This window comes from Phascolarctos cinereus, unplaced genomic scaffold (assembly GCF_003287225.1).
Source record: "Phascolarctos cinereus isolate Bilbo 61053 unplaced genomic scaffold, phaCin_HiC Scaffold_5;HRSCAF=322, whole genome shotgun sequence".
Lineage (NCBI taxonomy): Eukaryota > Metazoa > Chordata > Mammalia > Diprotodontia > Phascolarctidae > Phascolarctos > Phascolarctos cinereus.
In genome coordinates this window covers 153,538,232-153,555,257 of record NW_027555958.1, presented here as the reverse complement: position 1 = coordinate 153,555,257, position 17,026 = coordinate 153,538,232, and the positions used below count along the sequence as shown (strand labels likewise).

The window sequence follows — 17,026 nt, the reverse complement described above, 5'->3', positions numbered from 1 at the left end:
AACCTGTAACCACAGCTATGGATGACAATTCCAGTTTTGGCTTGCTTCTCATCTATTGATTCTGTTACCAACTAGGATTAAGTCTGTCTCTATCATCACCCTTGCCTGACATCTTACTTCAGTTGCCACCCTTAACATTCTTGCCTTGGAACCCAGCATGGTACAGTGGCAGGTGCACTAGTTTAGGAGCTAGAGGTACCCATTTCAAATTCTATCTCTACCCTTTATTTTTTAATTAAATTTTTTTTCAATTAACAAAAATGTATTCCCTCCCATCCCCCAACCCTTACCATTGTTAAAAAAAAAAAGGAAGAAAGAAAAATAAATGCTTGTAACAAATATTGCAGAATCAAGCAAAGCAATTCTCACATTGGCCATACCCAAAAAATATATGTCTCGTTTTGCTCCACGAATCCATCATCTCTATGTTAGGAGATGGGGTTCTTCTGGTTGGTAAAAGCGTTTATCAGAGTTCTTAAGGCATTCAAAGTTGTTTGTTTTTACAGTGTTGTGATTATGGAAATGATTCTCCTTATTTTTCTCACTTCACTCTGTATCAGTTTATATAAATCTTTCCAGATTTCACTGAAACTGTCTTTTTCATCATTTCTTGTGGGCGTAATGGTATTCCATTACCTCCATATAATGTAATTTGTTTAGGCATACCTTAAATTGAGGGGCATCCCCTTAGTTTGCAATTCTTTGCAATTATGAAAATAACTGCCAAAAACATTACTCTACAGTTGCATAGTTTTCTTCTTTCTTTGATCTTTTTGGGGACATAGGCCCTAGTGGTAGTATCACTAGTACCTCCATCACTTATTACCTGTGTAAACTTGGGCCAATCATTTCAACTTCTTGTGCCTTAGTTTCCTCATGAATAAATGAATGAATGAATAAAAGCATTTATTTAGTGCTATGTGCAAAGTACTGTCAGCTAGGCAACTAGGTGGCATAGTAGATGGAGCATTGATCTGGAATCAGGAAGACCTGAGTCACACACTTATTAGCTGTGTGATCCTGGAAAAGACCCTTAAACTAGGTTCGCCTCAGTTTCCCCAACTGTAGAATGGGGAGAACACCACCATCTATCTCCCAGGGCTGCTATGAAGATCCAAAGAGATAATATTTGTAAAGTGCTTAGCACAGTGCCTGGCACACAGTAGTTGCTTAATAAATACTCATTTCCCTCCTTCTTGGATGGTCTCTGAGGTACCTTCCATCTCTAAGTCTGGAATCTCTGCTATTGGTCCTCATTTTATGAACCTCCATCCCCAACTCTTCCCTTATATATGAACTGATGCAGAGGGAAATGAGCAGAACCAGGTGAACATTGTACACAGTAACAGCCACACTGTGCAATGACTAATTTTAATAGACTTAGCTCTTCTCAGCAATGCAATGTTGTAAGACAACTCCAAAAGACTCATGATGGAAAATGCTAACCACATCCAGAGAAAGAACTATGGAGTCTGAATGTAGATCGAGGCGTGCTATTTGCTCTTTTTTGTTGTTGTTCTGTTTTGTTTTGTTTCTTCTTTCTCATGGTTCCTCCCATTGGTTCTAACCCTTCTTTACAACATGAATAATGTGAAAATATGTTTAATATGAATGTATATGTAGAGCTTATATCACATTGCACACTGTCTTGGGGAGGGAGAAGCAGAGGGAGGGAGAGAAAATTTAAAACTCAAAATCTTGTGGAAGTGAATGTTGAAAACTAAAAATAAAGAAATAATTTTTAAAAAATAAAATAAAATGGCCAAATGGACAAAACACCTAGACCTGTATGAATTCCATTCTTTATTAAAAATACAGAAATAATTCTTACAATAATAACAGAAAATATTGCCTTTTTGTATAACACAAAGGTGAAGATTTGGGATCCTTACATTTAATCACACTTGGGCCTCCATGACACGAGATTGGGAATATACCACCTCAAAAGTAAACTGAGACAATTAAAAAAAAAGTAGTAACAGTAGTAACTTGTTTAATTCAGGCTCATACATCTGGGGTACAATACGCTGCTAGCAGTCACTGTACAAGTAAGTATATATTGAAAACATTCCTCTAAACAATAACAGGAATTTACTCAAAGGAATACAAATATTACAAATGGAGAAAATAAAACACAACAGAAAACAATGAAGAATAAAAAATACATCTTGACATACTGCCTGACACAGATAGAATATTTCTTATAATATGGTACATTATTAAAATAAAAATAGCCAACTCACCCAAGAAGAACATATTGCCTTTGCGGGGGGTGGGGTGGGGTGGTCTGTTTGCTTGTACAGGTGAAAAATTTGTGTGTGAATTTCTCTAGGAATACTATTTGTATGCTCACTCACATAACTATGTATAACAAGGGTGCTGCTCTCTGGGGGAAACAGTGTGTGAAACTGTCACACCATTAGGTAAACGTTCTCAGTCCTTTCCGGGTTTTTTTTGTTTGTTTGTTTGTTTTGGGGGGACTTTTTTTTTGCAGCTAAGAGAACCATGACCACAGTGCCTTTATCAGGTGGTTTCCTCAGGACAGACAAGGCTTTATCTCCCCGTAATTACCTCCAAATAAGTGTGAAGCATTTGCATTTGAGTTGATTATCTTCTGTTTGGATATTTGGCAAATTGAATACAGCACAGAGTTGCCTAGTGTTATTTTCTCTGTATACTATGATTTACATACGAACACTTCAGGGGAAAAGACAATTGTTCAAACGGAGGAAAACACTGATTGTATCATGCTCCCAAACAGTAAAAACTCAGTAGCCCATCTTAGTCCAGATGGTTTCTACTGTATTCTCACTCCAATGTGAATTAGGCAGATCATTCCATGGGTTTGTTTTTTTTTTTCACTGAAATTCTGGGTTCCGGTCCTGTCTTGGACATTTATTGGCTGTGTGACCCTGGGCAAATACCTTTAACATCTCAGTGCTCTATGAAATTCTCTATGACTATGAGTTGCTGAAAAGGTGCCAACCTTTTCGATGAGGTGTGTCCTCATCGAAGAGTTCCCTATATCAGTGAAATCATAGGCCCAATCCCTAACCCTAGTCTTATCACCAAATTCCTGCTTTGCAAAAAATCAATTGTCATTAAAAAAAATAGCAAAAGACCTAAAGTCTTATCCCATATGCTACAAAACCCCAGGGTATTGCTCCTTGGACATTTCTGAAATGCGCCTGGAGTCAGAGGAATGCTCCAGGACTGTAGCAGATCTGTACCAAAGAGAATCACCCCAGTAATTAGAGACTTTGCAATAGCATAGAAGGGTCGTGGTCAGCCAGGGACCTCCTAATTAACTAACAGCATACAGACTTACGTCAGGCTATCTTTCTATTGGAACCTCAGGCCTAATACTCTCATGCAAACACACACACACACACACACACACACAAACTGCTTTGAAAAAGTAAGTATCAGCACCAAGAATACAAGTAGCCTGAGCTACAATGACACATAGCTAAGTCAACAGAGAGAGTGGTTGACCCAATTTTTTTCTTTCCAGGACAAGGAAAGATTCTAATTGTCACCCTGCTGTCTAGCCATTTCTTAGAGTGCACAGTTTAAAGAAATGACTAAGAGGAGGAAGAGGTACAGTTGCCACACTCCCTGGTGGACAGAGACCACTGAGCCCCGTGGGGTGTGGCTGGCATTGTGGAGAAGTGGGGCAAAAAATAGGAGACAAGCTTGGTGAGGCCACAGTTGAATACAAGCACCTGACAACAACACTGTGGGCTTACCAAGTAGAAAACCATAACATTTCAGGCCACAGCACTCAGAACCTCGGTGATAAGTTTCTAAACTTAGAAAGAGCTTGACAACCAACTATGGCGTTTGAGGTTTCTTGGGCACAGAAGATACAAAATAAAATAATCTACAAATGCACTCAAAGTATAACGTCTTTGTATAATGGGATTCTTTTAGGCATATATGACCCACCAATGATGTGATTCAACCCATTTATTCAACACGAGATTCATAGATTTGCTATGTGAAAACCAGGCAAAAATTTCAAAGTATCTGCAGGATGTCATGAGAAAAAAATGGGTGTACTGACCAGAGGCAGTCAGTATGGGGAGCTCCAGAATAACTTTCCTGATGCCTATCAGCTCCTTCTCTGAATTCTGTAGTCAAAGAATCACCTGGGGGAGCAAAAGATTGGGACTTACATAGGGTCCTACGGGCAGTAGACTCAGAGGAGAGACTTGAACAGTCTTCCGGAGTCTGAAGCCAACTCTCTGTTCCCTACACAGCACTGCCTCTCAGCCAGTTAAATGGTACAGTTAATATTCTTTTAACTTAACATAATCAACAGAACAAAAAACTACCCTACCCCCACCCCTCACAATCCCCCACTCTCAACTCCATGCTCACACACACACATTTTCTTTCCACAGTGAAGAGAAAGTTTGATATGTAGAAGAAATCTTAGGACATCCTAGTTGATACTTGATTCAGACCCCTCTTAGAGATGTCAGTTTCCCAGCAGGATCAAAATATCTAGGCTTTACTGCTCTAGGAAACTATCATTTAGTCATTTCCATGGGGATAGCAGGATGGGCAAGGGGGTGGGGTGTAAAGGTTCTCTTTCTTGGACATAAGCATGAGACCCAGATATTGCACAAGCCTTAGTTGCAACAGTGAAAGCATAAGAACAAAAACCAGACAAATAAAAAAGTGACAAATGCTTCTGAGACGAGTGATCATTCCACTCTACTCCATGACCCAGCAACTCTGTCTTGACTCTCTCATAACCCATTTCTGCCCTAACCATTCCCTGATCTCTACCAAAATGGTAGCCATGAGCGCTGCCTTTCTAGTTGGGCAGTATAGTAGAGCGGAAAGAGTACTGAGCTTGAGAGCCAGAAGACTGGGTACAAGGCCTAGCTCTACCCCTCGTTAGCTGTGTGACTGTGGGCAATCAACTTAACTAATGTCTATGAGCCTCAGTTCCTTCATCTGTGAAATAATAATAATATTGTTTGTGTTACCTACTTCAATCAACCAATCAATCAACATTTATTAAGCGCCTACTATGTGCCAGGCACTGTGCTAAGCGCTGAGGATACAAAAAGAGGCAAAAGACAGTCCCTGCCCTCAAGGAGCTTACAATCTAATGCAGGGAAACAATATGCAAATAAATACATACAAAACAATGTACATAAAGGATAAATAGGAAACAATTAACAGAGGGAAGGCACTAGGATTAAGAAGGGTTGGGAAAGGCTTCCTGTAAAAGATGGTGTTTTTGTTGTTGTTCAGTGGTTCATCTGTGTCTGACTCTTCATGACCCCATGACCATAGCAAACCAATTCTATCCCTGGGGTTTACTCAGCAAAGATATTGGAGCAGTTTGTCATTTCCTTCTCCAGTGAATTATGGCTGGGACTTAAAGGAAGCCACTGTTGTGTGAGGAAAGTATTTTATAAGCTGTAAAATGCTATATGAATGTGAATTGCTATGGCATCTCTGGAACACAGATTACCATGTGTTTCCAAAGGGGCACCATGTCTTGGAGGATGGAACCATAGTTAGGGATTTTTGTCATTGATTCAAATGTAGTTGGCAATGAGTGACATAGAAATCAATGTGACTGTAGGTATAGTCATGCAGGGAAAGGCTTTGGCCATCTCCCAGAATCTGGGTCTTATTCCTTGAGGGTTGGAGGATAACGTAGACCCAAGAGAGTGGTAGCAAGGTAACTGGACCTTGGTTGCTGAGGATGGTTGTGCTTCGTAGTATTGTGGACAAGAACGATAAGGCAAGGCCAGGGATGGCAGGCACCATGGTCAAGAGGTCTTCTCACTAAAGGTGGAAATTTGCTCTCCCCTGGGAAGGAAATATCGTGTCCTACCCTCAATCCCTAGATGCTGGAGCCCTGAACCAAAGCCTGATTCCCTTTGGACTAGTTATGACTCTGCCAGTGGCGGAGTACAAGCTGCAGGCTTACGATAACTTGCCCAACTTTACCTAGAAGTAGATCAGTTCTAACATCCTGTGTTTGGCAAATGACAAATTCAGCCAAACAACTTTCAGTCTACACAGCCTAATGAAGAGAGAGTTTAAAGGAGGAGTTAAGAGAAAGGAAGAAAAGAGGTGAAGGCAAAGAGATAATGTCTTGGGTCAAAATAAGGAAAAGATGTGAAACCCCAAGGAATTTGAACAGAAAGAAAATTAGAACATGATGATAGATGACAGAAGGAAGTAGAGAAAGTGAAACTCTAGTCAAGGGCTCCTGATAATTTGGCTTCAGTCCCTCAAGTTGAAGTCATTTGTTGACCACCTTGGACATAATGAAGAAGAGCTAAGACTCCATTACCTTCCAGAGCTGGACCTCAAAGGCCATCTAGTCTCACCCCCTCATTTTACAGATGAGGCAGCTGAGGCCCAGAGAGTGACTTGTCCAAAGTCACACACCCAAGTCTCCTGACTCCAAGACAATTGCCACTCTTACAAAGCAACAGGAGGCATAGGTGAGGTGTTGAAGAAGAAAGAGTTCCAACTCTAGGATTCTAGCATTCTGGGTGTGTAGCTGTAACTGGGCTTCTTTACATATACACGTGTACTGAATAATCCCAGGGAGAAATACCAGACACCATAAAATAATCAAACTTATAAAAAAATTCCACAATTCATGTAATAAAAATGACTTGTCCCTGAAAGCACTCACCTTGGGAGTTGACATAATTATTTCAGTGAGCCTGCCATGACCCTAACATTTGAGTCTGTGAGTCAATCAAGGGAATCAGTCTCATCACTTTACTGTAGCCACACTTCATTCTTGGCCCAAATTGAGAACACCCAGCGTCATCCTTCCCCTTATTCACCAGATCTTTCAGCCATTACCAAAAATAAAATCGCCCCTCCAAGGATGAGCATTTTCCTCCACTGGATATGCAGATGGATTGCCTCAGTCTCCTTAGCCAATTCCCCAAAAGAATTTCTAAGAACATTTTAGAAACCAGTTAGCTACTGGACCTTTGATTTCATTGATAAAGAGATTTCCCAGGTGAGTAAACTCCCTCTACTAATACAAATTGGCACCTGTTTTTAAATTTTTACCAGTTTTGTCTCAAAGAGCTGCCTAAAGCACTGAGAGCTTAAATCCAGAATCACATGCTTGAACCCAGGTCTTTGGCCACCTCTGTATCTGCTATCTCATGCTGACTTCTAATGATGTGGAAAAGATGAAAAAACAATCTTCATTATCTCCAATCTGTGCTCTTAGGGATTTTATATACTCTTCTTTGGGGGAACAGCAGGGTAGAAGATGAAAAAGAATAAGGATTGATGTCTTATTACCTATCTCTTGTGAGCTACATATTCCCAAGTTTTATTATATACTACAAAATGTAGGCAGTTGTATTGCACAGTAATGTGCAAAAGGAAAAGCAATGTAGAAGACACAGCTTTTTTTTTTCCTGGGCAAAACATAGCATCAAAGAAACTTACTGTGTGATCCTGAAATCACTGTTTGCCTCAGTTTCCTCAGCTGTAAAATGAGGATAATATTCAAAGTTGTTGTGATGACCAAATGAGATAACATTTGTAAAAAGCAGAGTGGATTTGGACCCACAGTGTACCTTGAACCTGAAATAGCTATTTTGTGAGGGAGGGAAGTATTACAGGTACTAAAGTGACTTGTGGTTGAAAGCGGACATTGTCTAGCTCTGGCATTCTGCTTTCAGTAAGAATTTATATGAATAAAATTGAGCTCAACCTCATCATAAAGGCTCAATCCTAAGTATCAGAAGACTACATTCACTCTCTATGGTGTGCTTGGGTCAGTCATAATTCAAACCCTTCTAAGAAAGGAGAACATGAATGAGGGGAAAGGGAGAGGGTTGTTCAGCCACCCTCCCTGCCCCCAGTGGATGGCATGTGCAATCTCCTTCAGGCTGGGCAAGAGTTACCTTACAAATGTCATTATATTGTTTTATCTTTCCTTGCCCTTCCCTTACTTGATTTCAAGAGATTGCATCAGGAGAGATTCTCAGCTTCTGATTCCATCCCCAAATGGAAGAGTTTGTGTGATACTGCTGCTTTGTAGCAAAGATGAAACTTAGGAGCTATTAAAAAAGAAAAAAGAAAAGAGCAAACAACAAAAGAAAAAAAAGAAGAAGAAGAAGATGAAACTAGTGCTTCTTTCTGGGAAAACCTGTAAGACTGGCAGTTTTGCCGAACTTTAGATGTTTGCAGAAAGCACTTACCCCATAATTGGCCAATGGTAACTGAACAAACTACACATTCATAAATGTTTTATTTGTAAAAAATCTAGTTGCTACATCAGATCTTTACACAGCTCTTTCTAAATAGAGCAGCACTCTGAAAAGGTGTACACAAACTCTCCACCTCTCCCTCCTTCTACCCTACATTCTACCTCTGCTAATCCTTTCTAACACACACAGCCTAACTATTGCCTGTTCATTGAAAGAACCTTTCACAGATACTCGAAAGAGTAGACTTATGCTTCTATTGTCAATTATAATAATTGGTTTCTTTAAACTAAGTTGGTTACAGAATTAGTGAGGGCAATTAGAAGAGATTGAGTTTCATTCAACATTTTCCAATGTAGTAACAGTTGTAATCAAAGCATAAAATTTTAGAGATCTGTAAACCCAAATGCACATACTCATATGTTTATGTGCTTATAGGCAGCTTTACAGCTAGGCTTTAAAAAGTCTCTTGGTTGCCCCCAATTTTTTATGAGCTCACAAAATTTTCACTGCCTCTTTTTTTTCCATGACAGGGATGCTACATCTGATGGTACAGATCTGTCCACATTTCAATTTTTATTGAAAGCATTCCTTTCAAAGGGCAAAAAAGAGTAGTCTTGGAGGCTGAGTCTTGAATCTGTTGGCAATCATTAACTCACATGGATTAACTATTAGCTATGGACTATTGGCAAATCCAACTCTATTTGCCATGGACCTATGGCAGACAATTCCAAAAAGCTACTTCCATATTGAACATCTGATCTCCATCATGACTCATACATAAAAATGTCATGATTTCTCGTATGAGAAAGAACTTTCTAACAGCTATAGTTATTCCACAGTGGCAAAGTTGCCCTGGTGAAACAGTGAGCTCCTCATTACGGGAAGTGGTCAAGCAAAGACTGAATCAGGGATGTTATAGAGGGGATTCCAGTCTGGGGTAGGTGTTTAGTCAACTTCTAAGGGCTCTTAGCATTTTAAGATTCTATGAGGCAGCTAGGTGGTCTAGTGAATAGAACACTAGGCTTAGAATCAGAAGACCTGAGTTTGACTCTGGCCTCAGAAACTTATTAGCTGTGTGACCCTGGGCAAGTCATTTAACCTGTTTGCCTCAGTTTCCTCAACTATAATAGCACCTACCTCTCAGGGATATTGTAAGGATCAAATGAGATAGTTGGAGAATGTTTAGCATCATCACTGGCACATAGTAGGTGCTTACAAAAGCTTGTTTCCTTCCTTTCCAGGAATCCATGCTTTATAGTAGAGAAATGAGCTTCAATTCAAGGCAGTTTAATTTAATTGACAGTCATTAGGGATCAGTTATCTCATTAGGATGTTCCAGGTTATGGGGCAGCAATGGAGCAATTATCTTGTTGTTTATGATGAATTTTTTATAACTGGTGTGTTAAGGAGTCCTGGACACCCATTTATATACTACCCTCTAAGAACCAGTTTATCCAGCTAAAATGAAACAGAATAATTACCTAGTAAATGTGGATTAGAGCATGTATTTGTATCACACAAGCATAAAGATATTTGCTTTTGTTAACATAATATGGTTTGGGTACCCAGGCAATAGCACATCCATCCTTTGGCTGGGCTGATGTATTCTGCTAAGAACTTTGGTTTATTTTCTGGGGTTTGGAAATTCCCAGTGTGGAAACTCCCTCCTTGATCAATACTGATCAGCAACTCCTTAGTAATTTATGATCTTAAAGAGTTGCCTGGCACACTGAGAGATTAATCACTCACAGGGGCAGAGAAGTAGTTCGTTGCTGGTTGGGTATTGGCTGGTTCATTGGTGTCCTTCATTCTTGAAGAGGACCAAAATGTGTCAAATGAAGGACTTGAATCCAGGTTTTCCTGACTTCAACCCCCCCCCCCATGCTATGCTGTCTCTGTCATTATAAAACATATATATAAATTAACACCCTAGCTCTGAGGAATTGTCTCTTTGACAGAATAGACTATGCATACAGGAAAGCCATCTTATTAGCCATAGGAGCTAACTCTAGACCTGGCTAAAAATATAAGGAGAGAGTAAAACAAAGTCTCATCTTTAGTATTATTATTAGTAATAATGATAAATGTGCTTTTGCTTATGCTGATCCTGAGTGAAGGGAGTTTCCTGGAACGATGGTGTGCCAGGATGAGAGTGACTCTCTCATGTAGCATGTGTGTAAAGTACATGTATGATAATACCACTGCCATCACAAAGGAATTTACCACAGGAAGCATCACAGCTGCTGCTGGTTAGCATTAGAGCAAATTACACAAAGCAAATTGTTAGCAGACATGTTTCCATAATATTTAACTGGTGGCAATGAATCAATGTGAATCTTTTTTCCAGTCAATGCTAGAATCAGCCTCCAATTATCCGTGAAGGAATTGTGGATCAGGGAACTGCCCAACCATCGCAAGGAGTGGGACCTAGGGTGCTGGGATTATCTAATGCTTCCTCCTCTAACAATCATATTGGATTAGAGGGACATGTATGAGTATGAGAGATTGACTGAGACAAAAACTGCCACCGGGTTTGACATTATGAAAAAGGAAACACTGGACAGCTCGCATCTCTGATGTCTGTCCCTGTATGTGTAAGCAATACCATCTGGAGTATGGGTATCTGTGTGATTGTGATAAAATTATATTAAAACCAATTGGAAAAATAGCACATTTTGTCAATTTGGCATTCTGTGAAAAAAGTTAATAATCTATTCACATGATTTGACTCAGCACTACTGGACATGGACCTTAAGGAGGTAAAAGATGGAAAGGCCTCATATATAGCTAAACATATGCATACATATATAAGTGTGTATGTATATATATGTATATATACTTATATGTAGGTTATCTATTACATATACATGTATATTGTGTATATATATATGTCAGGCCTGCACAATCTGAGGCCTGTGGGACGCTTACAGCCCTTCAGCCACTTGCGACATGCCAAAGAATTTTCCTCTACATTTTTTCCAGCCACCCCAAAATCCTTTGGTGTGTTGTAAGCAACCCAAGGGCCGTAAGCAGCCTGAGGGCCATAAGTAGCATGCTGGCCACAGGCTGTGCAGGCCCGGCATATGTATATAGGTATATATGTGCACGTATATGCATATATGTAGGTGTGTACATGGGCATATATACGTATATGTATGTGTGTATGCATGTGTATATTTATGTAGGCATATATGTGCATATATGTATGTGCATGCACATGTAGGTATATTATATATCTGTGTGCACATACATGCGTGCATACACATATATACATGCGCACATATATGTGCATATGTGTTCTCCCAAAATATTAATAGCAGCATTTTTTCATGTGTGAGAAAAAAATAACCAGCAAAGAGGCAATAATGGGATAGATAGCAATTAGGGGGTATGTCTTAAAGTCAAGAAGATCTGCATTCAAGTTGCAACTCTGATACATACTAGCTAACTGACAGTGAGCAAGTCATGATACTTCTAAATGTCCCAGGAGATTTTCTAAAGCTCTAAATTATAGACATTTGTACGAGTAGGGAGAATTTCTTCACTGGTGGTTCTCCAGATGGATGACATCACATATCCAAATAAGCAACAAAAACTGAAAACAAAATGGGTATCCATCCATTAAGGGGAATGGCTAAAGTGTATGAATATAATGGAATATTATCATACCACAAAAAATGAAAAAAATGAGGAATTCAGAGAAACCTGGGAAGATTTATAGGAAGTGATGCAAAGCAAAGAAAGCAGAACCATGAGAATAACATGCATGATACTTACAATAATGCAAAACAAAATAACACCAAAAGTCAACTGAACCCAAATTAAATGCACTGACAATACTGCTTTCCTTAGGACAAATAATGAAATAGACCTCCCTCCTTTCAGTAGAAAGGGGGATTATAGATGATGGATGTTGCATATTCTGATAGACACAGTCATCATGTTGGTCAGTCGGGTTAGGTGCTACCATTTGCTACCTGTGTGACTACAGGCCAGTTACTTTACCTTGCTGGGTTTCAGCGTCTTCACCTGTGTGATAAAGAGGTAGACTAGGACCCTTCCAGCTCTAAATTCTATGACCAAGAATCAGCGTGATACAGTACAAGAGAGTTTTGGATTGGTGATCAGAGGACTTGAGTTTAAATGCTGCCTCAGATGTTAGCTATGTGACCCTAGGTAAATAGCTACCTCTCTTGAGTCTCACTTCCTTTATCCACAAAATGGGGGTGTAGGACTAGACCCCTTCCAACTATAATCCTGTGACCCCATCCTTGGTTTAGTACTTCTCTCCAAGTCAAGCATCCTATTGGGTTCTTGTGAGTGGCTTATCCATTCGAATGTCTGAATGAAAGAAAAATCATTGGCAGTGCCATCGAAAGGGAGCACTGGGAGACCCTGTGTTCCTGGAAGGGTTTCTAAGGCTTTATATAGCTCTACAACCCGTTTGTTCCCTGAGGGAGGCCTCTTCTCCAACAATCACAATGAGTGACATGTGGCATACATAGTAGCCTCTGTGAGGACTGCAGAAGCTGGAGAAGGGAAAGAAGAGCTCCAGACTGGAGCAGTGCCCAGCAGGGCCAGCCTGGATCAATGAGGCCAGGACAACTAGGGGGAACCCCATAGGTATCCTCTGGGACCAATTCCTTTGACAGCATGGTCTAGTCAGCCCGGGTTCAAATCCCAGCTCACACCTAGCTTTGTGACCCTGGGCAAATCAAAGCCACTCAGCCTGAGATTCATCATCTATAAAATGAGGGGCTCACGTAAAACATGAAATTGTATACTAAGGGCTGGCTGGTTGAAAGGTCTGCCTCAGCATAGTTAAAGTTAATCTGTAAGTTTGGTGCTTATTTAAAAGCTAAGTAGCTTGTATATTGAATGCTGCTTCCCAAGTCTGTTTCAAAGAGAATTGCAGGAAAAACAGAAAAGGGAGGGGAAAACTCACAGACTTTACCTAAAATCTTTATAAAAAAGAACATTCACACTTATTAAATATTTAAAATGCCTGAGGCAATAGAAATGTCTCTTGATTCCCTTAAAATATATAACAGATTCATGCCATTAGTTCAGAACTCATGTACACACCCAGTCACACACGCACATGCACATACACACACACACACACACACACCTGTTCTAAATGATGCAAAAATATGTCTTTATTGGCTACAATCTGAAGCAAAGGCTACGGAATGAAATACCAAGCAACCTAATTTGTACAAGCGTGAGGCCTCCACACAGGCTCTCATTTGGAAGAGAATGACATCTGTGGTCTGACTCTATAAAAGCTTGTTCAGTGGAAATAGCCTGACATGTTTTACACGGCAGAGCTATTTAGCTGCCTGGTTTGACAAGACTTTTGAGAGGGGGGAAAATTAATTATAATTGCAATCTTGCTACAATAATTTGGCCTTCTGATTGAATTCCAGTGCAAAAACAGGCTGGGAGGAGTTTGTTCTCAGGTTGGCCTCCTAGATAGTAGGGGTAGCATCCATTTTATAAGCAATGAAGGGTGTGTGGGATTCAATAGGATAATGGGTTCAATTTTCTTTGAAACTGGAGATAAGCAAAAGCATCCTTTCCCTGATAAAGTAGTGTGGGTGCTATTTCACAAGAATTTTGGCCTGATTGTTTATTTTTTGGAAACTGGTTTGCAAGTATATGTGGGGAATGGGGAGGGATAGGGAGAAGTCAGGGGAGGGAAGACACCAAGAGACAATGTGGAAGGACATCGGGGGATATATATTGAAAGGTATGAAATGAGGTATATGCTTGTGGAAAAGGAATCAAAAGAGCAGAGTGCTATCAAGACAATGACACTTAAAAGAAACTAGATTGTCTTGAAATTATCTGGCATTTATGTATAGAGTGCCTTTTTACGTGCACTGAACTGCTTTGACTATGTACAGTGGCATTATAGGGAAATGAATCAGTTTCATAAACAGCAGTAAGTATTTGGATTTACCAAACCTGCTGGGGATGGACCCCCAAGGCCTTTATTTCTCTGTTCCAATCCTGGCTAAAAAGGGTTTTTTTTTTTTTATCTCTGGTAAAAGTCAATAGTCACTGAGGCAAAATGGAGTCCACTTGCAAATTCTGAGCTTCAGGTCATTTTTACAACTGCAAAACTCAAGACTGTCATTGAAGCAAGTTTCTAAAAAGTTTTTCACCTTTCTTTTCCCTTCCATATTTCCAAGTCAGTCTTCAGTGAAAGAAGATGTCATGATATGGTTATTTCAGACATTTACATGTGAAGCCAATTTCTCCAAGGTTCCCTCATCCATCCAGACTTCAGGGTTTTTCCTTGAGTTTAGCATTTTTTATGGTATCCAAAGACATCTTGCCTCCATTATAGGCAGCCAATCTGCTACTTTGACTTGCTCTGGCTCTGAAACTCCTAGGAAAAGCACAAAGCTGGCCATGTCATTGGACTCCTCTGCTGCTCTGCATACTCTTTGAGAAAGAGTATGATGCACTTAGAAAAGATCAAATCACCTTTCTGAAGGATTCAAGCCTTCCAACTCAATGAGAGAAAACGAAGAGGCAGAGAGGGAGGGAAAAAGTATTCAACCCCTCCTGTCCTATTAAATTATAGACTATATCACTCTCCTATTGGGCACAGCTGTGAAAGTGGTAGAAAATCAATTTTTTGTATTCCTTCATGGTAGGGAGAGAAAACCTATTTGTAAATTGAATGCAACTCTAAACGCCATGTCTGCGTATGTGTTAAAGACTAATGAAATTAGCCACAGTTACAACTACAATCCAGCAAGGAGGTTTCTAGGTCAGTTCCTTCTTGGTTAGGACTTCATATTTTCCAGTTGACCATCTGTGGCTCCCTCTTTTCTGAGATTTTTTTTTGTAATAGATTCAAGGAGATCCCTCTAGAAATGGCACCAAAATAGAATACTCTACCAAGTTCAATATGATTTTTTAAAAAAGTATTTCAATGTGATAAAAGTCCTGTTCTTGATACTTGGTTGTTTCAGTCAGCCAGTTGTCAGCTAGTCAGTCAACAACAATTAGTGAGCATAAAATGGAATCATTCACTTAGCCTGTTGGCTAGTAAGTCAGTCTGTTATCCAGTCATCTAGTCACTCAGTTACTCAATTAGACACGGACAAAAATAAGTCACTCAGACAATCAGCCAGTTAACAACAATTAGGGAGCATTAAACAGAAGGACTCTCTTTGCCTGTTGGTTAGTCACTCAGACAAATAGACAGTCAGTCAGTCAGCCAGTAAAATTGTCAGTCAATGAGCCAACAATTACTGAACATGAAACAGCACCACTCTGGATTTTGGTTTTTGCTTTGTTTCATTCTCTGGTTCTGGTTGTGGATGGATTGGTTGGGCTATGAGTCAAATGTACAGGTCAGGTACAGTTCAAGAAAACAGCTTTTCCCTCACACCAATGCTGTGTAAGGGAAATATTGTGAAGTTAAAATCTTGAAAGTTCATTAAGAGTCTCCCCTCTAGTGGGACAACAAGGTATTTCAGCCAGCAAGAAACCTCTTTTCTCTTCTCTTCTCTTCTCTTCTCTTCTCTTCTCTTCTCTTCTCTTCTCTTCTCTTCTCTTCTCTTCTCTTCTCTTCTCTTCTCTTCTCTTCTCTTCTCTTCTCTTCTCTTCTCTTCTCTTCTCTTCTCTTCTCTTCTCTTCTCTTCTCTTCTCTTCTCTTCCCTTCCCTTCTCCTCTCCTCTCCTCTCTTCTCTCCTCTCCCCTCTTCTCTTCTTTCCTCTCCTCTCCTCTCTGCTCTCTTTTTTATTTTTTTTGGAAAGCAAAGAATTCAAGTTTTCCAGATAGTGCAAGACAAAGAAGTCATTCTCAGGAGATATCTCTGAGAGCTGAACCAAGCCTATCAGTACTGGAAATGTCCTAGGTATTGTACGTAACACTGGGCAGTGCTATTGGCACTGTTTGGAATGAATGGCAACACTTTGTAATAAACCAGGGATTAATACCTCACCTCCCAGAGTCTGCCAAGGTTGTCTCTTGTCTTTGTAACTCCCAAGATATCTCAGAGGGCTATCACATGCAGTGTTCTCACTTTGGGGTTACTAAAATAAGGCCTACTTTAAGAACAACAATCATATTAGGAATGTTAAAATAATTGTTAAGATTTTTGTACCTTTTTTTTTTTGAACTTGTCAACACGAAGCAGCCTCTTTAAAAGGCTATACTCGATTTTTTTTAACAAAAAAGATGTACAAATGTAAAAAAAAAACCCAAAGTCTTTGTTTTTTGTTTTCGTTTTTTTAAGGAGAAAATAATTTTGTGGTTGGAGTTGTACGTTGGTAAGGCAGCAAATTACCTTAAAATCTACCCTTGTACATGATGTCAGCATCTGGCTTCTATGTTCTAGAGAATCTCAGAACTTGGACTGCTTGAGTTTATCGATGTGGTAGCAAAGTTTCAGTGCTGGCCCTAGTTTCAAGCCCAGGTATTTCATCACCATGTCACTCTTTAGCAGTAACAATGCATTGCCATCAATTTCCTAGTTGAGAGAGACAGAAAGAAACAAAGAAGGACAGAGAAAGAGTCAGAGACAGACATAGAGAGGATATTTGGGAGAGGATGGTCACATATTTTTGAATACTTTTCACATCTATTTTATTTTTATAAATATTTGTCATTTCTCCTCCACTGCACCACCCCTAATTGAACAATAACAACCACAAAACATGAAAAATAAAACCTTCATAACAAATAGACAGAGTCCAGCAAGATGTTTACATCGGCCACTTGGAAAAATGTGTGTCTCATTTTAAGACCACCTTCTCTCTGGCAAGAGATTGGTG

General features: G+C 39.7%; 1 protein-coding gene across 7 annotated transcripts in view; it reads right to left on the bottom strand.

Annotated features, from left to right (window-relative positions):
- SCML4 (Scm polycomb group protein like 4) overlaps positions 1-17,026 on the bottom strand; it is a 260,071-nt gene that overhangs the window by 46,593 nt on the left and 196,452 nt on the right. For 6 of the 7 annotated variants that reach the window (XM_078155210.1, XM_021008079.2, XM_021008081.2 and 3 more), the window contains one exon: positions 1,791-16,722. The exons of the other annotated variant lie outside the window; for it this stretch is intronic. In XM_078155210.1, the coding sequence (XP_078011336.1) occupies positions 16,597-16,722 (126 nt within the window). In that variant the 3' untranslated portion in view covers positions 1,791-16,596. Of the gene's footprint in view, positions 1-1,790; positions 16,723-17,026 lie in introns of those variants that run through there. 7 annotated transcript variants of the gene reach the window in all.